General features: G+C 51.0%; 1 protein-coding gene across 1 annotated transcript; it reads left to right on the top strand.

The window, feature by feature from the left end:
- Positions 1-398: 398 nt before the first annotated feature.
- Positions 399-4321, top strand: LOC131835565 (zinc finger and SCAN domain-containing protein 2-like). The gene has a single exon (XM_059179942.1). The coding sequence runs from the start codon at positions 414-416 to the stop codon at positions 1875-1877; it is 1464 nt and encodes a 487-aa protein (XP_059035925.1). The 5' UTR covers positions 399-413; the 3' UTR covers positions 1878-4321.
- The last annotated feature ends 21202 nt before the right edge of the window (positions 4322-25523 follow it).

Raw genomic sequence — 25523 nt, 5'->3', positions numbered from 1 at the left:
GCTCTTTTTGAAAGGAGACTGAGCTTTAGGGAAATTTCTCTGGTACCAATGAAAAACACTTTCATTCATTCTCCAAATTTAATTGAGCACCTGCCATGGTGAGTATTGGGGGTCACTGTGTACCCTGTTGCTTTCCATTGAGTAGGATTTTTAGATTCCCACCTGACTTCACTTCCCAATGGAGAAACAGGTACAGACCTACAACCCAAATCTTTAAGACTTAGAAATTCTGGGTGATCACCGAGAGGGAATAAGTTCTGACAACTAGATAAGCACGAAGAAGGAAATGAACCTGTTTTTTAAAAAGTTTTGAGGATCCTTTAGCTTCTTAATTTTCATTAGTTTAATTTTTTAAATATTTCACTCAGGTTTCCTTTCCTTCTCTCATCATTACAGGAAATTGAGTATAAATCATGTGTTTCTTCACTGTTTCAGATTTTGAGATCCAGAGTGACAATGGGGAGAACTCCAGTCAGGATCTATTTGAGGACGCCGAGCCACATGAGATGTTCTCAGAAATGCCAGAAGGGGAAGGCATTCCGCAATCCGACTGGGAAAGTGACTCTGAGAGAGACTGTGGCTCCAGGGGGCCACCGAGGAATGCCCCGAGTGGGGACCACAGGGAGGTGCCCACACAGGGCAGGGAAGTCGGGCAGCTCATCGGCCTTCAGGGCACCTATCTGGGTGAGAAGCCCTACGAGTGTCCCCAGTGTGGGAAAACCTTCAGCCGGAAATCCCACCTGATCACCCATGAGCGGACCCACACGGGAGAAAAATATTACAAATGCAATGAATGCGGGAAAAGCTTTAGTGATGGTTCCAACTTCAGCAGACACCAAACCACCCACACGGGGGAGAAACCTTACAAATGCAGAGACTGTGGGAAAAGCTTTAGCCGGAGTGCAAACCTCATCACCCACCAGAGGATCCACACAGGAGAAAAGCCCTTCCAGTGTGCCGAGTGTGGCAAGAGTTTCAGCAGGAGCCCCAATCTTATTGCCCACCAGCGAACCCACACGGGTGAGAAGCCCTACTCGTGCCCCGAGTGTGGGAAGAGCTTCGGCAACCGGTCCAGCCTTAACACACACCAGGGCATCCACACAGGCGAAAAGCCGTACGAGTGCAAGGAGTGTGGGGAGAGCTTCAGCTATAACTCCAACCTGATCCGGCACCAGCGGATCCACACAGGCGAGAAGCCCTACAAGTGCGCTGAGTGCGGGCAGAGGTTCAGCCAGAGCTCAGCGCTCATCACACACCGGAGGACACACACTGGCGAGAAGCCCTACCAGTGCGGTGAGTGCGGCAAGAGCTTCAGCCGCAGCTCCAACCTGGCCACACACCGCCGCACACATCTGCTGGAGAAGCCCTACAAGTGCGGCGAGTGTGGCAAGAGCTTCAGCCAGAGTTCCAGCCTCATCGCGCACCAGGGCACGCACACTGGCGAGAAGCCCTATGAGTGCCTGACGTGCGGGGAGAGCTTCAGCTGGAGCTCCAACCTCCTCAAGCACCAGCGAGTTCACACCGGCGAGAAGCCATACAAGTGCACTGAGTGTGGCAAGGGCTTCAGCCAGCGCTCGCAGCTCGGGGTGCATCAGCGGACGCACACTGGCGAGAAGCCCTACCAGTGCCTAATGTGCGGCAAGAGCTTCAGCCGGGGCTCCATCCTCGTCATGCACCAGCGCGCCCACTTGGGGGACAAGCCCTACCGCTGCCCGGAGTGTGGTAAGGGCTTCAGCTGGAACTCCGTCCTCATCATCCACCAGCGCATCCACACGGGGGAGAGGCCCTACAAGTGCCCTGAGTGTGGCAAGGGCTTTAGCAACAGCTCTAACTTCATCACTCACCAGAGAACGCACGCCAAAGACAAAGCCTACTGAGCTGGCTGAGGGCCAATGGAGAGGGCGATCAGGGCCCAGCCATGATGCCCCCAAATGGTGACATCCCTCCAGGAAAGCCATTCTTCCCAAGAGGTCTCTAGGGACATGGGCCAGAATCTCACCCTCACTCATCCCCGATTCTAGTATTTGCTGCCATCTTAGAGCATGGAGTCACACCCCCAGAGCAGAGGAGGGGAACTGAAGGCCACAGAGTTGGGTCTCTTTCCGTTTTGTTGCATGACACGCGATTGGCTTCCTCTCTCCTGGTCCTCCGGGCCTCAGTTTCCCCTTTGGTAGCACAGGGGGAGTGTTTCTCTTGGGGGACAGAAGACAGCATGGCCCACAGCCCAGGCTGAGGCCTCAGAAATACTGGAAAATGACAGGTGCGGTCTGGTAGTTCTGCCGCCCCTTGGTCAGGCTAAGGTGCCTTCACCAGCAGCTCCTGCCATGCCAGGCTGTTAGGTCAGAAGCAGCTTTCCCTGGCCTTGTGTCCTGGGCTTTGATTCTCAAATCAAAGGTCAAGGTAGATGGATTTTTCCAACTCAGTCATCCAGAGGAAGGTAAAGCCCTTCTCTAGTTGTAGAAAGTGTCAGGGACCCAGAGACTGGAGGGAGTATGGCCTGGAACCAGTGTCCCCGTAGCCTTTCCACTGATAAGAGTTGAACAGCACCCACCAGGGAGGGTAGAAACTGAGGAGACGCACACCTTTGCTTATGTCTCTGCTTACTGTCCTATGGTAAGTTGGATGCCAGGGGAATGCACTAGTTTTTGTGGGGTTTTGTTTTTTGAATGGGAAATCAGGGACCGCCAGCCACCTGCTGGTGGGTTCTTTGAGGGTGAAACAGTCCTGCACCCTTCAGGGTTGGCTTGTGTCCTCACCCCCACAGATACTAGCCCCCAAATCATCTCTCTATGCACTTGTCATTCCCCTGTTCTCGTTTTTATTTTATATGAGCAAGTCTAGAATTCTGTCTGGTAGCTTTTGTATACTTTCATATTTTTAAGGAAGTCTTGATTCTGGGGACAGAATCTGTCCTCTGGACAGATCTGAGCTTGAAATAGAAGTTGTCCTACAGGTGTCATCCTTGATCGTGGGATGCTACCAGGGCTTTGTTCTTGGGTCCTTGAGCCTTGAAACCATAAAGACCAGGGGATGATAGCAGGTCAAGGTGTTTGGAAGGAAGAAGAGAATGGAGAAGGTGTTTCTGGGAAATATGAAACCACCTCCTCTAGTGCATAGAGCCTGTGCTCACAATGGGCCTTGGTTCTTATAGAATGGATGCTCAATATTTCCTAATAAAATAGAGTCCCATTCTTTTCCTGCATCTGCCTTTCAATGTGAACTTGACTGTTAACCAACCCACACCTCACTTCCTACCCACTCACCTCTTGCCATAGGCTGAAAGTGGTCCAAGACCTTCAAGGAGTAAAAATCAGTGGCTTTAAAGAACACACCTTTGGTGAACCAAGACCTATGTGCTTGACCTGTGCACACATCTGTCCACTGTCCTTTGCCAACTGTGCATTCATTCAGTCTGTCAACCAAGACTTGGAGTGGCAGCTGTGGCAGCTTTGGCTAAGGAGCCAGGTGGCCACCTAAGAATGTCATTGGGAATCATCTCTATCCAGAATCAACTAGATTAGATACAAGAAGGACATCTCTAAGCTCAGCAGTGATGATTGTTAAACCAAACCATGAAGGCTGTGAGATCCCCATCATTAATTCCATTTGGCAAACACTGAGGACTTAAGTACCATCACTGTGCTAGGTACTAGGGAAAGGTGATGAACAAGAAATCCCATTACCTGTCTCCATCAAGTTCTTACAGGAGGAATAATCCCATCTGTCTGGGAAGCTACAAGAACCATTCAAGGGAGAATGGATAGGGTGCTTTCCTAGCTGAAAATAAGTTCTGGGATTTGGGTTGTAGAAGATACTGTCTCTCTTCTTCCCCCAAGTCTCAAGGTAAGAAAAGAACTGAACTGACATTAAGCTTTGCAAAACTTTCTGTTTTACTCCTCTCTACCTGGTAGGCACACAAAATATCTTAAAAAAAAGGGACACAAGATCAGGCTGGACCCACAATGGGAAATGACACACTGTGGTCCTAGAAAGGTCAAGAGTCTTTAGCTTCCTGTCCTGCTTGCCCATGAAGCTGGTCTGCTGAAGCAGGGAGGGCGTGACACATACAGGCCTTCATGCCACTCAATGTGGGATGGGAGGGCAGAGTCTTCTTCCCTAAAAGCCGTCAGGAAGCCCTGGTCTCCTCGGCAGATCTATTTCCACCATGTCGTGGCTCTCAATTCAGTTACGCCTGTGTTTCTGTACCAAGAACATCTCCCCTAAATTTACATGCCTTTACGGACTGAGGTTTTGTCCCCAGTTCATGGGAACAGCCTTGGGACAGTTAAACATAATAAGGGCGTCCTGGATGGCTCAGTCAGTTAAGTGTCTTGACTTTTGGTTCTGGCTCAGGTCATGATGAGTCTCATCGAGGAGCCTGCTCAGCGGTGAGTCTGCTTCCCCCATCTCCCCCCCCCCCGCCACACCCCCACAGCACTTTCTCTAATACATAATAAATGGTAAAAAGAAAACAAAGAGCGATGCTTTACCATCAGCAAGTTCCCCATGCCCATTCTGGCAGGTCTCTGTGACTTGCCCACTTCCCTCTCCTGGGCCCTACAGGGGCTGCTTTGTACCCTTCAGGCCTCTTCCTCAGACCCAGTCAACTCCTAGGCTCGGCGCCCCTTCCTGGAGAACATGTCAGGAACCTCCCTCAGCATCCCAGGCCCAGAGCAGCAGCAACTCCACAGTGCGCGCCTCACTTCCGTCCTCCTGGCTCAGCCTGGAGATGGGCATTCAGGGTGGCTGAGACCCATCTCCGCCTGTGTTAGCCTCCACTTTTCTCCTTCCCTGGTTTCCAGTTTCTACCAGGTTCATCCCGTAGCTTACGTGCCACAATCATTTGTTCTAGAGCCACAGACCCAATATGTCCAGAAGCCACCTCCCTGTGGGCCTCCCTTGCATCTCTGAGCAGCACCGCCTTACCCGGCCTCGCCCAACCCCAAACCTGGGAGTCCTCTAACACTCTTTCCTCGCTTGCCTCCCTCAGAGCCCTCAGGAATCTGGCCCTACAGATCCCGTCTCCCTATTAACACCTCCCAGCTCCCACATGACCGTCACCCTCCGGCCCCGGGTACAGTTCAGCCCCTTGCAACCGCAGTAACCCCCAAGGTCCCGCCAGCCCTGCCTCTACTTCATCCTCCAAGTTATTGGCAGCGTGAGTGACCTCCGACTCAGAGCACAGCCTGTCACTGCACAGTGTAACCCCCTGGGGCTCCCATCTCTACAGAAAGGCCATGTTCCTTGGAACGCACATGAAGCCTTCCCAACAGGGCCTCTGTGGAACCTCTTCGTGGCATCCCAATACCCTGACCATCTTTGCCCCTTGACTGCTCCCCTTGAACGTGCCCTCGCCTTGTCCTCATGATATTCCCCTTTCCTGGAATGCCTCGTCCGCCTAGGGCATACCTGCACAGCTCTGGAAACTCAGCATGGGTACCCCCTCCTCTAAGAAGCCTTTCCTGCACTTCTCTGGCAGACCTGACCCTGTTTCCACGCCTGTGCACTGTCCAGCTTCAGAGCCTGGGACAGGATTCTGCCCCTCCGCCTTCTCTTTGTCATGTTCACACCGAACTCTGTCTCCAGCCCCCAGCTCAGGGCCTGGTGCATGACAGGAACTCCCTTAACTTTTACGAGTTGAGTTCTCTTCATGGGGATAGACGGAAATGCAAGAGGCAGGTAGTCCCAAATTCTGAGCTGGAAAATGGACTCTGTCTCCCACACGTCCCTTTGGTTAAGATGTTAAATGTAAGTTAGTTTTAACCTCAGTGCCTCTCACCTAAGATATGGTTTATTGGTATTGGTGGATGAAGTTACAGCTGAAGACATTTATAAAAACCAACTAACCAGAGCTCCTGGCTGGCCCAGTCGCTAGAGCATGCAATTCTTGATCTCGAGGTGGTTAAGTTCAAGCCCCATGTTGGGTGTTAAGGATTACCTAAAAAAATAAAACATCTGTGGGGTCTGAGTGGCTCAGTCGGTTAAGTGTCTACCTTTGGCTCAGATTGTGATCTCAGGGTCCTGGGATCAGGTCCCGCATTAGGCTCCCTGCTCACCCAGGAGCCTGTTTCTCCCTCTGCCTGCCACTCCCCCTGCTTGTGCTCCCTCTCTCTGAAAAATAAATAAAATCTTTAAAAAATAAGAAAAATCTCTAAAAACAATCAATTAACCAATATCCTAATGAAACAACTTATATTTTTGAAATACCACAGATATCAAAAAGGTAGTGGAAAACTAGGCATCTTCTTTGCACAATCTGTTTCTCTTCCCTCTGGGCAAGCGATGGAACTTGGAGACTGTCTCTAATTCTCACCTTTTGGTCCCAGTGCATTCATAGGACTATATCCTGAGGCGGTACTCCTTAATTTTTTTTTTAATACAACACACAGATAAGTATATGGAAGTGTAAACTCACTGCACTTTTTAAAAAGATTTTATTTATTTAAGATTTATTTATTCATCTGACAGAGACACAGCAAAAGCCGTCAGGGGGAACGGAGACACAGCAAAAGAGGGGGAACGGGAGAAGGAGAAGCAGGTTCCCCGCAGAGCAGGGAACCCAATGTGGGGCTCGATCCCAGGACCCCGGGATCAAGACCTGAGCTGAAGGCAGACGCTCAATGGCTGAGCCTCCCAGGCACCCTGACTGTGGTTTTACAAACTGAACACACCTGTGTAACCAGCACCCACATCAAGAAACAACTTAGCCACATCCCAGAAGCCCTCCTCGGGTCCTCTCCAAGCAGCACTTTGTCCACTTGCCCCCGTTCTCACGTTGGACGTAGTGGAGGGAGTGTTGGGAGCCGGTCAGACCCGGTTCTAGACACTTGTACCACTAACCACACACCCTCACTTTCAATAAGAGATTTTACAACTTGTGGCAGGTCATAATGAAGACTTTACTTTTTTCATGGAGTTTTACTTCTCTTTGGGTTGTGTTTATAGTTTATGATAAGACACAGTAGCTCACAGTGACAGCTTACGCCATGGTGACCACGCAGAGGCTCTGTGCTAAGCTTGACCCACAGCCCCACTCAATCCTGATGATGAGGCAGGGAGGTAAGTGAGGTAGGTCTGTATCCCCACTTTAGGGCTGAGGATGTGGAGGCTGGGAGGAGAGGTTCAGTAAGGACACTGGCCAGGGCCCGTTGCACTGCCAAAGCCATGGGAAGAACACAGAAAACAACAAAACACTGAAATACAAATGACAGATTGGCTACAAGTCTTTTCTGGAGCTGGCTTCAAGAAGACCCACAACTGTCATTGGCCCTTCCTTGCACGTGACCATGTGACCGGCTCTTCCCAGCCTTTTATCCCTAATGTCGGGTCCTGTCTCATTACAGGCTCAAAGCTGGGCTTGCCCCTACAGTCCCTCATAGATCATCCCAGAGGTGTTCAAACCCTTCCTGTGGCTGGGCCCTGTTAGGCTATTCCAAATTTCCGGACAGAACAGTCGGGTCCTTCCTTTTTCCACCCTCTTGACATGCAAAGTAGCCCCAGGCCACAGAGGAAGGGGAAGTGCCTGGGCAACAGGCAGATTTTGAGACCGAGGATTTCCGAGCCTGGTGGAGAGTAAGGGCAGGTGGAGAATTCCCTTTGCCTTTCCACCCAGTCATTTGTGCAACTGAGCTCCTGCCTCGGCACCGGCAGTGGCTGTGTTTCTAGAGCCTACTGGCCTCTGGCTCCCTGCCCCTGCTGGCTCTTCCCAGTGTCCCATTCAGAGAAACTTCCATCCCTTCCCAGGCCCTGGGGCGCCTGTGTGGCTCAGTGGGTTGGGCCGCTGCCTTCAGCTTGGGTCATGATCTCAGGGTCCTAGAATCGAGTCCCGCATCGGGCTCTTGGCTCAGCAGGGAGTCTGCTTCCCTCTCTCTCTCTCTGTCTGCATCTCTGCCTGCTTGTGATCTCTATCAAATAAATAAATAAAATCTTTAAAAAAAAAAAAAAAGAAAAAGAAAAGAAAAAAAGAATGGGTGTGGGGCAAGGAGTCTGGCTCCAAGGAAACACTGCCCAGGCCCCTCACACCTCCCAGGCCCTGGCAGGCGCAGCCTCTCCACTGTTTACACAGCTGGTGTTTGAGGGGTGCCTGCTGAGAGCCCTCAGCGGAGGTTGATTTACCACAGAGTTCTGGTCCCCAGCCTTTCTGGTGCAGAGCCTGGATTTCCTCAGTACATCCAGAGATGACTGAATCCCGGGTGGGAGGCTTCTGTTAACTAAATTTCCAAGAGACCAGGAGAATCTAGAACCCCAGTTATCAATTCATAGGAGCATATCGTCCATCGCAAGCCAGCTTCAGAGTCTTGAGTGACCAGCTAGTGCTTGAGCAGCAGGAAACGAAAGGAGGGGGTCACGTGAGGGGCAGGGAGACACCAGCCACGAATCCCCTCAGGAAACAGATGCTGTGCTTCAAATCCTGCTTATCTTCTGTGCCCCCCAGGGCCATCTGCTCAGTGCCCAAGATTCCCATGGTAATGCCTTCTTCCAGATTTCCCTGGAAACATTCCCTTGTGCAGATGAGCTGGTATCACTGGTTAACTTGGAGTCAAATGGATGATCCAGTGGGCCTAGGGAACATTAGTCTCCACTCATCATATGTGGCTGTAATCCCCTGAATTCCTAGATCCCTAGATAAGAATTCCTTATCTCCTTCATCTGGAAATCCTCAGCTCCTCAGGCACTGCTTATAGACACCTCTTGTGCAATGTTATTCTAAATACATCCCAATAATCTAGACACCAAACTTGCTGACACTGACCTACTAACCTTTACATGCCTCTTCCAGCTGTTCCAAACAGTGCTGCCCCTCAGAGCTATTAGCTCCCATGTGTCTCCCTCCAGCTCGTGCCCTGACACCTGTGGTGTAGTAGATGGAGTGGTGGGAGCCAGAGAGACCTGGCCAACCCAGTTCTAGACACACTTGTGCCACTGATTAGCAGGCTGAGGAGGGCAATTCACTTCTGGAGGCCTCATTTTCCACATCTGCAAAACTGATGGCAATATGTCCCATTCCAGAATGCTGCCAAGAAGAGGCTAGTCACTCCATGTGACAATGAACATTGAAATCCTATTCTTCATGTAACTCTAACCTGCTTTCACCAAAAAAATGGACCTGTCTCCGTTTCCTGGGATAATGGTCCTCCGAGGGACCAGGAGGCCACAACTGGGAAAGTATCTCATCTAAGTAGACTCTTGGGGGTCCTTTAATCCCATTCTCTGAGGAGTGTGGCTCACAGCTTGAGCAGTGTATGCATGTCTTCTCCCTTGAATACTGGGTGTGGTGTTGATGGTGAAGGGGATAGGACCTGTATTTGGGGCTATCCTCTCCATGCTTGATTTTGCTTCCAGTGAAAGTTCCATTTGCTCAGGAGCTCCCTAAGTTAAGGTTGTGGAGTTGGATCAGTAATTTTCACTTTTATTTTTTTTTAAACAGTGGCCCAGTTGCTCTCCAGGATGTCTTTCCAGCCATTCACTTTGAAGGCACCTTTTAGCCCTTACTGCACTGCATTGGAGATATGTGGGCTATTCAGGGCAGGGGCGCCTGGCCGGCTCAGTCGGTGGAGCATGCGACTCTTGATCTTGTGGTCCTTGAGTTCCAGCTCCACGCTGGGTGCAGAGATTACTAAAAATAAATAAAGTAAAAATGTATCCTCTACTGGGCTGCATTCCCTAGAGGAGGAGGGAGGGTCTCGCTTGGGCTAACGTTGATGTTCCACGACTGATCTTGAATGAATAAGCGTTGACAGTACTCATCTTGTCAACAGTATTTACCTTGAATCTCCCAAGACTGTGCAGGCAGGAACTGAGGGAGATATGTGTGGTGTGTGTGTGTGTGTGTGTGTGTGTGTGTGTGTAAAGCATTACCATAGTGGACAACCATGCCGGAAAAGTACTCTCTTACGTGGCAAAAAATCTGAATTGGAGTCTCAGCTTCATGCTCACACACCTCTGGCCCGCAAGGGTCCTTACCTCTCTTAGCACCACTGGGACTAAGGGAAAGGAGAGCAAACACACGTGTCCAGCTGGACCCCTTCTTGCTGTGGCTCTGAACTCTCAAATCCAGCCTGCAGTGAGGTCCCACCCATCATTAATGATTCATCGAAAAACAGAGACGCCCTGGGCCACCTCCATAAGTTATTGGCTAATGCTGCTGTCAACCTGAGGGCACAGAAAGAGGTCTAAGGGGAAATGGAGTCCGGCAAAAACCAAGTCCTCCTGGGGCTCTCGTTTCCATTCCCGGTGTTTAGTGGCTGTCCAGATGCCCAGACTACGGGCCTGGGCTCGGTGTTCGTGCGGGGATGTGCAGTGGCCGCGGAGAAGGTGTCGGGGGCCCAGCTACCCGGACTTGCAGGGCCTCGGCGGGCCCCCTCAACTCTCAGCTAGGGTGCTGGCCTACCTGGCCCGAAAGGTTGGGGGGCGTGGCCGGACCAAAATCCGGAATTATGCTGCCTCCAGCCCAGGCACCGCGAGTGGCCCCTGGGTAGGATGCGCCCCCCCGCCCCCTGCTGGCGCGGCCCTCCTTTGCGCTGCCCACCCTACCCAGAGGGGACGACCCTGGCCCTGTAGGCGCCAGGGCGACCCCGTCCCCAGGGCCCGCATTTACCCAATAAAGCTTCCAGAGAGGGTCGCCCACGGAGCAGAGTAGTCTTCCAGTGTAAGTCATGCTCTGAGGGCCAGTCCCCCAAGTCCAAGGTCAAGGGGTGGAGCCCCTGTTTATTTCCTGCCCTTCACCAACTATGTGACCTTGGGCAAGTCCCCGAGCCATGATCGCGCAGCCGAAGTATCTCTTAACTTTCCTGCCAGCTCTAACATCCTATGAGTCTGTGTTTTTATTGTCCATGCTCTTAAAGCTTGTAACCTTAGCCAGGGTAAGTCTCCCTGTCTGGGAGAGAGTTACTCCAGGACTGAGACTTGGGGTGCCCAACGCCAAGAGCCCAGCCAGAGATGTGGGTGGTTAAGAGGTTGGACCTTGTGAATTGCTGAAGCCTAGAGCCGGCTCCACAGGGGCGCTGCTCTCCAAGGTGCTGCTACCTTGTGCGTTGTCTCCTACTTGTCCTGCACTCTAGCTTTTGAAGACCACCGGCTTGGGAAGGTGGGCAGTTCGTGGTCCCCATTATCTTCTCCAGCCTACTCTCATTGGTCAGTACACATAGTTGACATTTTTCGCAGTGTCTGGCAAATTGCTATACAATCACAGCTTCAAGCTTCCCTACTTTCCACCAAATCACTAGCCCTTGACACTCCTCTTAAACTTCTGGAGCTTCCTCCCCAGTGACAGGGGGACAGACTCCATGGACACCAGGACTTGGGAAGGGGAAAACAGGAGGGCTCTTTTCTTCACCTCAGTCCTGCTGGGCTAACACTTACGAATGTCACTAGTGTTTACTCTGTAATGTATCTCCGGCTCTAGAATTTCAAGTTCTACTTAGTGACACCTATCCCAAGGTAGCTTCCCAGTGTGCTAAAGAAGAGGTCTGAGCTTCAGAGCCCAGTTGCAAGGTTCTTCTCTGAACAATGGCTGTAGCGGTGGACCAACAAATTCAGACTCCTCATGTGCAAGAAGAGCTTCAAATAGTGAAGCTGGAAGAGGATTCCCACTGGGAGCAGGAAATTTCCCTTCAAGGGAGTGATCTTGGACCAGAGATCTGCTGCCAGTGCTTTTGGCATTTCTGCTATCAAGAAACATCCGGACCCTGGGAGGCCCTCATCCAACTCCAGAAGCTCGGTCATCAGTGGCTGAGATCAGAAGTGTACAAAAGAGCAGATCTTGGAGTTGCTCATGCGGGAAGAGTTCCTGACTGTCCTTCCTCAGGAGATCCAGCTCTGGGTTAGACAGAGGCATCCAGAGAGTAGGGAGTAGGCTGTGACTCTGGTGGAAGACTTGTAGAAAGAACCTGGAAGATGGGGGCTCCAGGTGAGAACCAGGAACCTTGTTCTGAGTAGTTACAATAGGGGAGTGGGAGAGCAGATCCCCCTTGGTTTGCCAGCCAGATGGGTGATGTGTAGGTCTTTGCTCTTTGTGTCAAGTGGCATTTGCTTATTCCCCAGGCGTGGTAGCCACAGATTCCCTTCCAAGCTCACACTGACTCTTCAGGGAATGTGTAGCATTGGTTGTTCTGAGTCTTGTCCCTGCCATTAAGTAAGAGAATGATTTCCATGCATCCATGCTCCTTACTGCCTTGCAGTGATTTGCATAGGGCTGATTTCCTCCTTTGCTTCTTTGCATCTTGGGATGGTTAAGTTTTAGTACCTAAAGAATTCTGACCACTTCTAGTGCTTGAACAGGGGCAGGAGGTACACACAGAGGAGAAGGAACCGTCATCTATTAGACCGACATCGTGACAGTATCTACCTCAATGGGAGATTTTGAGGATCCTGGCATGTGGTTAGCACTCAGAAAATGCTCGTTTTCCTTATTGTGAGCATTGCAATTATGGTTAACATAGATGAACACCTTGCCCTATGCTCCCCACTTAAGGGGGCACATTTCCTGAGTCATTACACGTTTTCTTCTGAAAACTAGACTTTCTGGGATGTTTGTCTCAGCTCCCACTTCCAGGTAGAACAGAAAGCAGACTACATAGGAACTCCATGTCCCTTCTTGCTTTTCCTTGAGCAGGACTTCCAGTTCCCTGGCTAGATGGGGTCTCGAGGCTGGAGAGAAGTGAAGAGCTTTGGAATGACAATCTCCAGGACTTTCAGGAAACTTCCTGTGCCAGTGGGAAATGACTGAAAGCTAGTACGGCACCAATTGGGAAGTCAGACCTGGAATTCTGAACACAGACAAGGCAGCACTGGGCTGGGAGAGCACCCACTCCCTTGGCTTTCCCGGTTTACTACTCTGAGGTGCTAAAACCACAGGGCGAAGGGAGAAGAAGAGAAAAGCAGGTGGCAACAGGAAAGCCTGCTCCCCTTCATTACCTTTGCTCATAAATATAAACAGATTATTAGTGTTCATGATTTCCCTCTTAAATTTCTTTATTTCAAATGTCCCCTTTATTTATTTTTTTCAAGTAAACTCTACCTGCAAGGTGGGGCTCAAACCCATGACTTCTTAATCAAGAATCACATACTCTACTGACCAAGCCAGCCTAGCACCCCTCCCACTTAAAATTTTACCTGACTTTTAACTATAATTTACTGTCGCTTGGGGTGCCTGGGTCGCTCAGTTGTTAAGAATCTGCCTTCAGCTCAGGTTATGATCCCTGGGCCCTGGGACTGAGCCCCGAGTTGGGCCCCCTGCTCAACAAGAAGTCTGATTCTCCCTCTCCCACTCCCCCTGCTTGTGTTCCCTCTCTTGCTGTATCTCTGTCAAATAAATAAATAAAATCTTAAAAAAAAAAAAAACCAAAAACCTGTCCCTTAATGAGGTTAATAGAAAAAGTGAGCCTTGGCAACCCCAAATTAAACAATAGTCAACCTTAGATGATTGAAGGGGTGAACTTCTCGTGGTTAAGAGGAGCTTCCCTCCTTGGTGGGGCTCGGTAATTCTGCTGGAATTTTAGGGGATCCAATAAATAGTACTGTTCTTCCCTCACTCAAATTCCAGACCAACCAAGAACCATAGTCAGATGTTGAGATCAAAATGGCAGCTTTCTAACTGGTAGAGCCGTTGGGCAATGTGGTTTGATGTGTGGCCACAGTGGGGTTCCTCACATGAACCTTGCATTGACCCACAGGCAGCCCTAGATGACCACAGCCTGGCTGGCATAGAGCTGTCACTGCTGGTCTCTTTGAGCCATGAGTGCCCAGCTCCTTGTTAATCAAAGAAGTCCTTCCTCCTGTTTGAGGAGCGAGGGGACAGAGAGAGGCCAGGAGTATTCTCAGGCTTGTGCCTCTACCCAGAAGGCAGTATCAAGAAGAGAAAGGCAGCTTTTTATAACTGACTGTCAACCTACGGGTGGATGGGAAAAGAGGAGCCAAGCTTAGGGGCAGGACCTCTGAGGAATGGGGAGAGGAAGTAAAATGTCTGGATCCTGTCCAGCTCCCTTTCTTTAGCCTATCTCCACACAAATCTCTTGCTTAGAAGCTGGGGGATGGAGGGAGTTCTGCAGTTCTGCTGTCTTAACCGTGGTTCAGCCATAGTCCAGCTTCTTCGTTTCTGGTTAAGGGAAAGCGGACTGTGTTCTGTTACCATTGAGAAATGGTTTCTCAGTGTCCAGAAGGGGCCTCTTTCACATTGTTTCCATTCTTCTGAGCTCAGAAAGAGGTCACATTTGTGGTTTCACCTCATTCTTTCAGATCTTGAAACAAGGACAGAGGACAAGGAGAAGTCAAGCCAGGACATCTCCAAGGAAGCAGAGCTATGGGGGATGCTCTTAAAGAGACCCAAAGCAGATGCTTCCCAGGCCCTTGACTGGAGGACAGACTGGGAAGGTGAACATGGGGCAGAGAGGCCATGGGAAGTACCTTTAGAAAATGGGCAAGAGGCACTCTCCCCTCCAGAAGGAAATGTAGGTAAATTCATAGGTCCTCAGGGAAGCCATGTAGGAGGAAAGTCCCATCTCTGCTGTGCATGTGGAAAACACATCAGCCAGGGTTCATGCTTCACTGTCCATAGAGTAGCTCACACTGGGGAAAAGACACCTTTTAAGTGTGGCCATTGTGGCCGAAGCTCACATCTGGTTTGCCAGCAGAGAATCCACACTGGGGAGAAGAAGCCCTACAAATGCTCAGACTGTGGGAAGGGCTTCAGTGATCGTTCGAACCTCACAGCGCACCAGAAAGTCCATACTGGCGACATGCCCTATACATGTGGGGAGTGCTGGAAAAGCTTTAACCAGAGCTCCAGCTTACCATGCACCGGAGAGTCCACACAGGGGAGAAACCCCCTAAGTGCAGCAAGTGGGGAAAGTTTCACTGATAGCTCCCACTTCAGAACACACTGGCAAACACACACGGGTGAAAAGCCCTACCAGTGCCCTGGGTCTGGGAAGAGGTTCAGCAAGAGCTCCATGCTCAGCAGCCATCAGCAGGTCCACAAAGGAGAGAAACCCCATGCCTGTCTCAAGTGCAGGAGAAGTTTCAGCGACCGCTCAAACCTCATTACCCACCAGTGAATTCACGCTAGAGAGAAACCCTAGGAATGTGAAGAGTGTGGGAAAAGCTTCAGCCAGAGCTCTAGCCTCATCAATCTGCCAGAGAATCCATACTGGAGAGAAACCCTATGAGTGTGCTGAGTGTGGCAGGCGATTCAACAATGGCTCCCATTTTATTTTATTTTATTTTTTTTTTTAAGATTTTATTTATTTATTTGACAGAGAGAGATCACAAGTAGGCAGAGAGGCAAGCAGAGAGAGAAGGAAGCAGGCTCCCTGCTGAGCAGAGCTCGATCCCAGGACTCCAGGATCATGACCTGAGCCAAAGGTAGAGGCCCTAACCCACTGAGTCACCCAGGCACCCCAATGGCTCCCATTTTAGTGCACATCGCAGGACCCACATGATGGGGACTCCAGATGTGGTAGGAATGTCTTTAAAGTACCAGGTCTCAGAACACCACAGAATATGTTCCAAAACGGTTCGTACTGTCCTTAATTCTGTACCATGGCACCCACATGAGATAGAGGGAAAGAGTTTAGACCCCAGTCCAACAGATGTTATTTTTGTTTCCCTCTCTAAAAGCTCACTTGGCTTACAAAATACTACTCAGGGCTTTCTTCTCCACGCCATTGAAATGGAAGCTCCTGTGGAGAGGATTCAGAGACTGGTTCCAAATTTGGCTGCGTCACCGTCACAGTATGTCTCTACGATGATCCTGTGCCTTCATTTCCAAGCTCAGGACGCTGAGGGGGAGAGTCCTGTCTCTGAGACCCTCTCCCAGGGACAGAAGCTTCTGCTGCCCTGGGCTGCTGGCACCAGGGACAGCTGGCTCAGTCCCTGGGCCAGCCACTGTTGAGCTGTCTCTCTCAGCACTGGGCAGCTAGACAGGATTTATGATGACATACAGTGTTAAAGGACTTCCATGGCCTTCCCTATGGGTGGACTGGGGCCTGGGAACGGCCTACATTCTTCCACGTTCCTTTTCTTTTTTTTTTTTTTTTTTTTTTTTTAAAGATCTTATTTATTTATTTGACAGAGAGAAATTACAAGTACACTGAGAGGCAGGCAGAGAGAGAGAGAGAAGGAAGCAGGCTCCCCGCTGAGCAGAGAGCCCGACGCGGGACTCGATCCCAGGACCCCGAGATCATGACCCGAGCCGAAGGCAGCGGCCTAACCCACTGAGCCACCCAGGCGCCCCCCACGTTCCTTTTCTTAAGATGTACATGGAGTTGCTGGAAAAGCACTCAGTCATGTCATTGGAGGAGGGAAAAGGAGAAAAGATCAATGCTGGAGGTTGGCTTTCTAAACCACAACCTACTCTTCCTCTCAGTGTATGAGGTTGAACCATAGGAGATCACCATTTTGATCTCCAAACCCAGCAATTTCATGATACAACCTCAACAGACTTTTTGCAGAATAGAATTACTCCAGAGTGCAAGCAGAGCCACTGGAGAGCCTGAGAGCTCCCACTGTGTCATCAAATAGAACACCAGGTCTAGGAGATCACAAACAGGGTAAAGTAGTGGGAAAGCCTTTTCTCTCGGTAACAATGTCCTGAGCAGTAACTACAAACCACACATCGATCAAGATGACTCCCAGATGGAGGATCTGCCTCTCACAAGCCTCCTCGTTCCTACAGGGGAGGCCATGTGCAGGTTCACAGGTTCCTGGAGATAACAGGGTATCTCTGCAAAAGCAGAGCAAAATTCCTGGGGAGACTCTGACACATACACAGCAAATGGTGCTTGGAATTAAGTGGAATATAGTTTTCCCCTCTTAAAATAGTTTCCTTTGGGGCTCCTAGGTGGCTAAGTTGGCTCCTAGGTGGTTAAGCATCCAACTCTTGATGTCAGCTCATGTCTCAACTTCATGCTTGTGAGTTCAAGTCCCACAATGGGCTTTAAAAAAAAAGTTTCCTTTGTGCATATGACTTGAAAATATTTCCCCACAACTTTCCAGAAACCCACCAATTATAAAATAAAGCACTGTTGGGGCACCCGGGTGGCTCAGTGGGTTAGGGCCTCTGCCTTCAGTTCTGGTCATGATCCCGGTGTCCTGGGATCGAGCCCTGCATCGGCTTCTCTGCTTGGCGGGGAGCCTGCTTCCCCACTCCCCCCACCTGCTTCTCTGCCTGCTTGTGATCTCTGTCAGATAAATAAATAAATCTTAAGACAAAAGCAAAAACAAAAACAAAGCACTGTTGACACATGACAGTTTCATATAATTAGATTTATAAAATAGCATTAAGTGATGAGTTGGGTTTTTTTTTTTTAAAGATTTTATTTCTTTATTTGACAGACAGAGATCACAAGTAGGCAGAGAGGCAGGCAGAGAGAGAGAGGAGGAAGCAGGCTCCCTGCTGAGCAGAGAACCTGATGCGGGGCTCTATCCCAGGACCCTGGGATCATGACCCAAGCTGAAGATAGAGGCTTTAACCCACTGAGCCACCCAGGCGCCCCAAGTAATGAGTTTTTTTAATGAACATCAAAGAACTTTTTCAAATAAGTGTTATCTGTCAAAAGCAGTCATTCTGATGGGCTGTGGGCTTTTCATGTTGTTAGTATTATTGAAGACATTGAGTTTTCCTGTAAGAATGTTCTTCAAACCACCTTAGAAGGCCTCCTATCAGTGTATTTCCAGCACAGAGTAGTGTCCTGCACATAACCAAGGCTTAATAAACACTGACAAAACGAGTTTGTTTGTTCTCTAGCCCAATCGATCACCTCTCTTATCCATGAGACTTGGCTCTGCCCAATATCTGCTCTCTGAAAGTAGATTCTCTTCAAAGATGCCAATTTACTGTCACTGAGGAGATTTCAAAGAGTCTATTTTGGGGGATGGTCTTCCAAACACTATCCCAGAAATTTGAGTTCCAGATTATTTTGTAAGGCCAGGAAATAAATCTGATATGTATTATTTTTAACCATTTCACTCTTCTGAACGAGAAAGACTCTACTTGAGTGGAAATTCGTCACACTTAAACCAGTGTGGTTATGCATTATAAAAAGACTGGAAATAATCGGATTCCCTTTTGGAAATTTTTGCCACCATCCTTCCCTGGAACGGAGCAAGGAGATTCAAATAGGATAGCCATCCACTTTCATCTCCTGTGTATTTTCCCCTTAGCAAAGTAACAAGAAGACTGAGTTGGAGACTGTAGATCTTTCTTCTAGATTTTACGATCCCTGAAGCAGTAGGGCCTGTGAGACCACAACCCTTGGGTGCTGTCTGCCGTTAGTTCTCAAGGGAAGACGAGAGCAGGGAGTTAGCACGAGCTGACTGTCACACAGAGAGGCTTCCCGGGGAACCAAATGCAGGATGTACTCCTTACAAGGTCTGAAGTTTGATTTGAAACTAGTCACCGGTTACCTTGCTCAAGAGTGTTTTGATTTACTTTTTTGTCTACAACCATACTCAGCACAAGCAAAGCTCTGGGGCCTTTCACTTTTAGCTCAACTCAGACTCATAATCATGGCTTCAAAGTTTTTGAACCAGGCAAGCAAGGTGACTTCTGGAAGCTGTCTCCTTGGAAATCCCTCAAGATGAAAATAATAGTGAAAGTTCTAAGTGGGAATGCATAAAATTCACTTTTTTTTTTTTTAAAGATGTATTTATTTGTCAGAGCAAGCGAGTCAGCTAGTGCACAAGCAGGGGGAGGGCAGGCAGAGGGAGAAGGCTGATGGGGAGCTTGATGCTGGGCTCGATCCTGGCACGCCAGGATCATGACCTGTGAGATGAAGGTAGATGATTAACCGACTGAGCCCCCCAGGTGTCCCCAAAATTCACTTCTATTATAACAGCTGCAATAGATGACACACAATAGATCTAATTATGCATTGCAGAACTTTAAATGAATTTTAACTGAAGCTCATAGCAAAAATAGTGGCCCTTATTCTCATTTACAGATAGCTAGAAACGGGAGGTGGTGTCAGAAGCTAATCCTGCTAGCAAGTATGTTCACCCATTAAACAAATGGATGCCAAGCAGATCCTGAGAGTGGAATGATCAAAGGGTGAGCCCTCTTCATAGACGCAGCCCCAGGGCAGCCCCAGGGCAAGTTGTCATAGACGCAGCCCCAGGGCAGAAGCTTTGTGAGGCTGAGGTCCCCCCAGGGCTGACCCGGCCACATGGGGCACTGTGCAGGTGACCTAGGCCTCCCCTCTCCCACCCAGCCCAGCATGGGGGTCCCCCTCACTGGCTTTGATAGCTCTTGCTCTGCTCCACCTGCAGAGAACCCACCCTCTCCCTTTACTTCCCTCCGGGACTCTAGCCTCCTGGTGTCCTCCCAGCTCTGGGAGTCCTTGGGTCAGGAAGGCGGGGTGGGAGGGTGAGGGGAGTCGGGGGGGGGGGTAAGGGGGGGCCAAGGCAGCTCCTCCTGCTGCATATTCAGGGAGGCAGGCCCTGGCCTGAGCCCTTTGCTGCTGCAGGGGGTCGGTAACTATCACAGCCACTGCAGTGTGGGCCACAGCGCAGAGCTGGGCCTTGGGTACTGATCTGTCTGACTGCACCATGGATGTGTGTTGGGGGGTGGGTTCCTGATCGTCCAGCATTGGACCCCGGCTGTGCACTGCTTGGAGCCACAGAGGCTGTGGGGGTTGTCCTGTGAAGTCCATACCCAAGGGAATGATTGTGTGTGCTCAGAATGACTCCTGAGAGTCCCTTTCAGAGCCTGGAGGCAAGGACAGCATCTCTCTCAGGTCTGTGAGATGCTCCTGGACTGAAGGTCCACAGGAGCAAACCCTGCGGGGAGCAGCAGGAGCCTGTTGCCCACCACTGCCCTGGATAGCTGGGCCCTTTTGCCCATGGGCCGAGGTGCCACCTCCCTGTCTGGGTCTCGTCCCCTCTCTGCACCCCCTGTTCTTATCTGCAAAACAGGGAGGAGGAGGACCCATCACTCCTGGTTCTGAAGTCTGCATCCCCAAACAGCTCACCATCATTCACAGCCTGTGAGCCTCCCACCAGGGCACACAGTAGCCCTTGTCTAAATAGTCAGGGCTCTAAGTCAGGCTAGGCACCTGAGATTCTTAGCCTCTCCCCTTCACAGCATCCTTCAGTATGATGTGGAATGCCAGATTTGTGTGGGTTGTTGTTTTTTTTTTTTAAGCTTAAAATCGTTGTTTTTAGGATATTCAGAAGATTGTGCAACTGTCGCCACTATCTAATTTTAGACCATGTTCTTCACCCCAGGAAGTTCCAAACTCATCAGCAGGCACTCCCAGTCCCCACGGCCCACAGCCACCACTCCTCTCCTTTCCGTCTCTCAGGACTGGCCTGTTCTGAACATTCCCCGGAAATGGAGTTCTACAGCAAGTGGCCTTTCGTGACTGGGCCCTCCCCCCAGCCTCCTGTCTGCAGGCCCCTCTGCGTTGTGCCAGGTGTCCGTGCTGCCGTCCTCCTTCTGGCCCAGTGACATCGAGCTACACAGACACGCTGCACTGGGTTAGCCCCCTCATCAGCCGGAGCCCAGCCGGCTTGTTACACCAGTGCTTACTGAGAATCATTCGTGCACACGTTTTGACAAGTTTTGTGTGGACACATTTTCAGTTCTGGTGGATAAACGGCCGAGGAGTGGAATTGCTGGGCCGTCGAGTAACTCGAGGTTTAACCTTCTAAGGAAGCGCCAATCTCATTTTCCAGATAGGCAGCACCACTTTACATTCCCACCAGCAGTGTATGAGGGTTCAGATTTTTCCACATCCTCCCCCCAAACTGGGTAAAGTCTTTTTTTTTTTTTTTTTTAAAGTAATCTCTACACCCAGCATGGGGTTGGAAGATCAAGATCAAGAGCTGCATGCCAGGCACCCTTAGTCTGGCTTTTGGTTCTAGTGCTTCTGGAGGGTATGAAGTGATGGAACCAGGTTCAGAATGCACTGGGGACTCCTGCAGGTGGCAGGATGGCAGAGGGCTGTGCGGGAGGAGCAGCAGCCCTGCCGCACCTGCTCTGGGCCAGGTAAGACCCCGGTGTGTGCCCGCAGCCTCTGGCCACACTCCCTGCCAATGGCCAGTCCAGCCTCCTCTCAAGCCCGCGTGCACACGCCCACTGCATAGCCTGCCCTTGAGAGGATGGAATGGAAGAGGGCGTGCAGGCTCTGGAAGTAGACTCTGGCCATTTGGACAAGACCTTCTGGGCCTGGGTCCCTAGAAGATGGCCTAGTGGAGGGATGCAGGCTCTGTGGGCACACAGCCATGGCCCGTGGCCTTCTCAACCTGGGGGAAGGGCCCAGCTAGAGGAAGGCTGGATGGGGCTGGGCATAAAATGTGCCCTCTCCCCATGTTTAAGTGCACAATTTGGGGGCATAAAGTACATCTGCATTTCTGTTCAGTTACCGCCACCCTCCAACACCAAGACTTTTTCATCGTCTCAAACTGGAAGTGTATCCATCCCACAGGAACTCGGAATGCCCCTGCCCCAGTCTCCAGCCACCACTATTCCACTTCCTGTTGCAGCCAACTGGCCTGTTTTGGGTCCCTGGTGGAAACAGCATCTTTGCGTCTGGCTTACTTCCCCGCACCTGTTCTGCCCAAGTCCAAGGGGGCGGTGCTGGGCAGAGAGACTGAACCATCTCGCTGACTGGTCATGCTTCCCGGAGGAAATATAGCGCCAACCACAAGCAAGCACAGACGGACAGATGGCCACCGATGTGGGCACTGGTCAGATCCGTGCGCTCTTCCTGCCTGGAGGAGGCCCGCAGCCCGTCATTCCGAGGTCACACTGCGGTCAGGGCCAGGCCACAGCCCCCTTTCTCAGTCTTACTTCCAACTTGCTTTCTCCCCAGACTGGGGCGTGCCCTTTCTCACTTCTGTCTTTTCCCAGGTGCTCCCCTCTGCCTGGAACACCCCACCCTCTCCTTCTGCCCGAGGGAAGGACACAGCTCAAATAGCCCCTCTCCTGCTCACGCAGGGTCTCAGCCCTCTATGCTCCCAGATCACACGGCCCCCTTCCCCCAAGCAGTGGTTCCCTCAGCTCCCCCACCGTGGGGCCGGGTTGTACCCCTCTGACCTCATAGCCCCGCAGCCACCTGGGCGATGCTGGAGAAGAGCTGGCCCAGAGAACCAGAACCTCCAGCCGCCCCTCCTTCCGCCACCGCCGTGCCACACCCGCTTCCCTCCCTCACGCCAGTGCCTGCGCCCGCTGACAACAACCAGTCACAGCCACCACGTGGCGAGACCGTTCGCGTTTCCGTCATTCCCGCAAACTTCACTCCGCCTCGCTGCCCACGTGTCTCGGGCTGCAGGTTCCCTCTGCACCTGCGCTCCGTGCCAGGGCTCCTTCCAGACCCTTGGCCCCGCTTGACCCCAGAAGCCCAGCCTCACACCCGTGGGGCTGACCTCGGCACTGACTCTGCTCTCCCTGTCGGAAGCTCAGTAGAGAAGTGCAGGACGGATCTGGCCCCTGGGTCACACGTCCTGGGGGACCCCCTAGGCCGGAGGAGGAGGGAGTGGGAGGCGGCGCCCGAGAACCGGCTGCGACTGAGTGTCCCCCCCCCCCCCCCCCCCGCCGCGGCCTTTGAGAACACCCCTTACTGCCAGGGACGGGCCTCCTCCTGCGGCCCGGTCACCTCCTTCCGGACCACGGCACACTGTGTTCCGGAACACACGCTTCCGAGCGCTCACACGCGCGACGGCTGCCCGCAGCCGCGTTACTCACCTCCGCTCCTTGGCTCTTCGCTGTATTTCTTGCTTCCTCCTTTGTAATCTCTCCAAATCTCGCTCTTGTATTGTGAGTCTCCGTGAGGCCAGAACAGTTCCTGAACGCTCTCCCCCTTCCATGCTGAGCCTCCACCGTCTTTGCCCAGAGCTGGACTGGAGCGGACCCTGTGCTCATGGCGACGTGCGTCGCGGACGGTCTTCAGGTTCCTCTCGGGGTTCTCTGGGGCTTCTTTCTGGAGGAGCTGAGGGAACCCCGGGCGTTCCTCCCCGGGCACTGTGTAGGTTCCCAAAGGAGCGTTCTGGAAACTGGAGGTGAGGATTTGTAGCTGTCGCCTACACTGGAAGCACGGATGGCGTGTGGTGACAGGGGCCACATGGCCGGAACGCGATTGTGGAGCCTGCGCTGCACGACCAGCGCTACTGCGCCTGCGCGGAGGGCGGGGCCGCTCGGGCCGGGTCACGTGCTCGCAGCCCCAGCAGCACCCGGGAGCTTTCTCCAGAGGCAAACCCTCGAGCCTGCACCTCAAATGTGAAGTGGTTTTCTAATGTGGTGACTTGGCCACATTCCCCCAGAAGTCATTCCCCTGTGCGTTTCCAGATAGAGTGAGCCACAAGACTCGTTCCGGGGTGAGATCTGGAGGAAGTAAAGGGGCAGCCATTTTTCTTTTTTCTTTTTTTTTGACGCTTGGATCCCGGCGCAGGTGCATTTGTAGCTCCTGCTGGCGCCTGTCTGCATGCAGCGGGTCTGTCTTCCCGTGAGCTCTTCAGCTGCTGCCTCCCCTCGGCCACAGCTGTGTTCAGCCGTGGCGAAGGCTGCTGGCAGCTCCTGCAGGACCACCAGGACTGCAGACAGGAAGAACTGACCCGTCCCAGCCGGTCCTGGCTCCCCCTCTTCCATCCACCTTCCCTTTCCAGCTGCCTGCTCAGCAGTCTGTTCTCACCAGTCCTCTGGCTGATCCTGACGTGCGTGGGAGTTTGAGAACCGCTGATTGAGGAAAACTTTTACAGTTATATGGGCCTACAATCTACCTTTTTATATCTATAGGAAGACAGTTTTGGTTTTTTTTAAAGATTTTATTTATTTATTGGACAGAGATCACAAGTAGGCAGAGAGGCAGACAGAGGGAGAGGGGGAAGCAGGCTCCCCGTTGAGCAGAGAGCCCGATGTGGGGCTCGATCCCAGGACCCTGAGATCATGACCTGAGCCGAAGGCAGAGGCTTTAACCCATGGAGCCACCCAGGCGCCCCTATATGAGGACAGTTTTAATATACACAAATTTCCCAGAAACTTGGCTACTATATAAAACTAGGGGAAAGTGTACATTCTATTGTTCAGAATGTTCCAAAGTGTTTTTTTTTTAAGCGCATTTAAATAAATGCTACCCTGACATGGGGCTCAAACTCATGACCCCAAGATCCAGTCACATGCTCTACCAACCGCACCAGGCAGGCACCCCTCACCCGTTCAGAAAAACCATGTCATCAACTCTCTGGTGTGTCACAAATATAGCACACAGCACAAGGGTCTGATTACATCCCTATGGATGTGTGAACTTTCGTGTATGGAAATACATACTCTTTTGTATTTATACTGGTTTTGAAATTATTTGTAAGAAATCTTTTTTCCCTGTACAATTTTGTTTCAGGATAGTAAAGGGGTGTTCACATAAGGCTGACGGTATTGAGGTCCACTGTCTTGGATTAGTAACTGAGCTTGAGCGAGTGTGTGTGTGTGTGTGTGTGTGTGTCTATGAGCACACAGTTTCTGGGCCACATTTTGGTATTATATTAGGAATTGACTAGTTTCCCAGATTTTTTAAAATGAAAATGTCTCTAGTTGGGACACCTGGGTGACTTAGTTAAGCCTCTGACTTTGGTTCAGGGTCCTGGGATAGAGCCCCGCATCAAGCTCTGCGCTCATTGGGGAGTCTGAGTTTCCCTCTCCATCTGCCCCTCTCCTACTCATGCTCTTTCTTTCTCAAATAAGTAAAACCTTAAAAACAACAACAAAAGCAGAAAGAAAATGTCTCTAGCAATGGGAATTGCTGTTCTTTAAAGAAGTTTGAAAAAAAGTGTACCCACAAAATTGCCCCACCCCCAACATCCTTTTTGGAGCTGCTCCTTCAGATTTTTCTTTCTTAAGTATTGGAGAACTCAGATTTTCTACTAAAAAGTAGTTTACAGTTTTTAAGAAAATTAACTGTCTTTAGCCTTTCAAATTAACATATAATTTTACGCATTGTTCTCTTATAATCTTCATTTTTTCCCCCTTTTTCTCGCTTAATTCGTAGAGGTTTAGACGTGGTGCCTATCAGTCTGTTCTCAGATCTGTCCCCTCTGCTTGGTACTGCAGGTGCAGACTCTGGCTCACTGTGTCTCCTGGGCTCCCCTGCTGGCAAGCCAGGGGACTTCTTCTGTCTCTGGACTTCTGCAGTCTCCAAATGTGTCCTCTGCAGTCCCAGCCCCTGCTCCAGGGTCCCAGCCCCTGCCACCAGGATTGCTGTGCTCCCTTTCCCGCTGGGAGGCCCCACTGCTCAGCTCTTGTCACACCCCACCCCTTTGTCCCTCTGGGTAACTTCCTGCTGCTCTTTTCTCTCCTGGGCCCCACCTCCCCCTGCATCCTCTTCCAGATGCCCCAAAACTGAATTCCTGCAACTGAATTACTCGGCGTGGGTCCAGTCTTTCTGGCTAGACCTTGACTGATAGGGATTTTATCACTATTTTTCAGCAAAGCAGCTTTTGAATTCGTCCATCAGCTCTACTATTTTCTAAATGACTCATTTCTGCTTTTACTTGGTGGATAATATAGCTTAGCCAGCAGTATGCTGTATTATTTGCCA

This window comes from Mustela lutreola, chromosome 7, assembly GCF_030435805.1.
Source record: "Mustela lutreola isolate mMusLut2 chromosome 7, mMusLut2.pri, whole genome shotgun sequence".
Taxonomy (NCBI): Eukaryota; Metazoa; Chordata; class Mammalia; order Carnivora; family Mustelidae; genus Mustela; species Mustela lutreola.
Note: the sequence above shows the minus strand (reverse complement) of the source record. Positions and strands in the feature narration are given on the sequence as shown.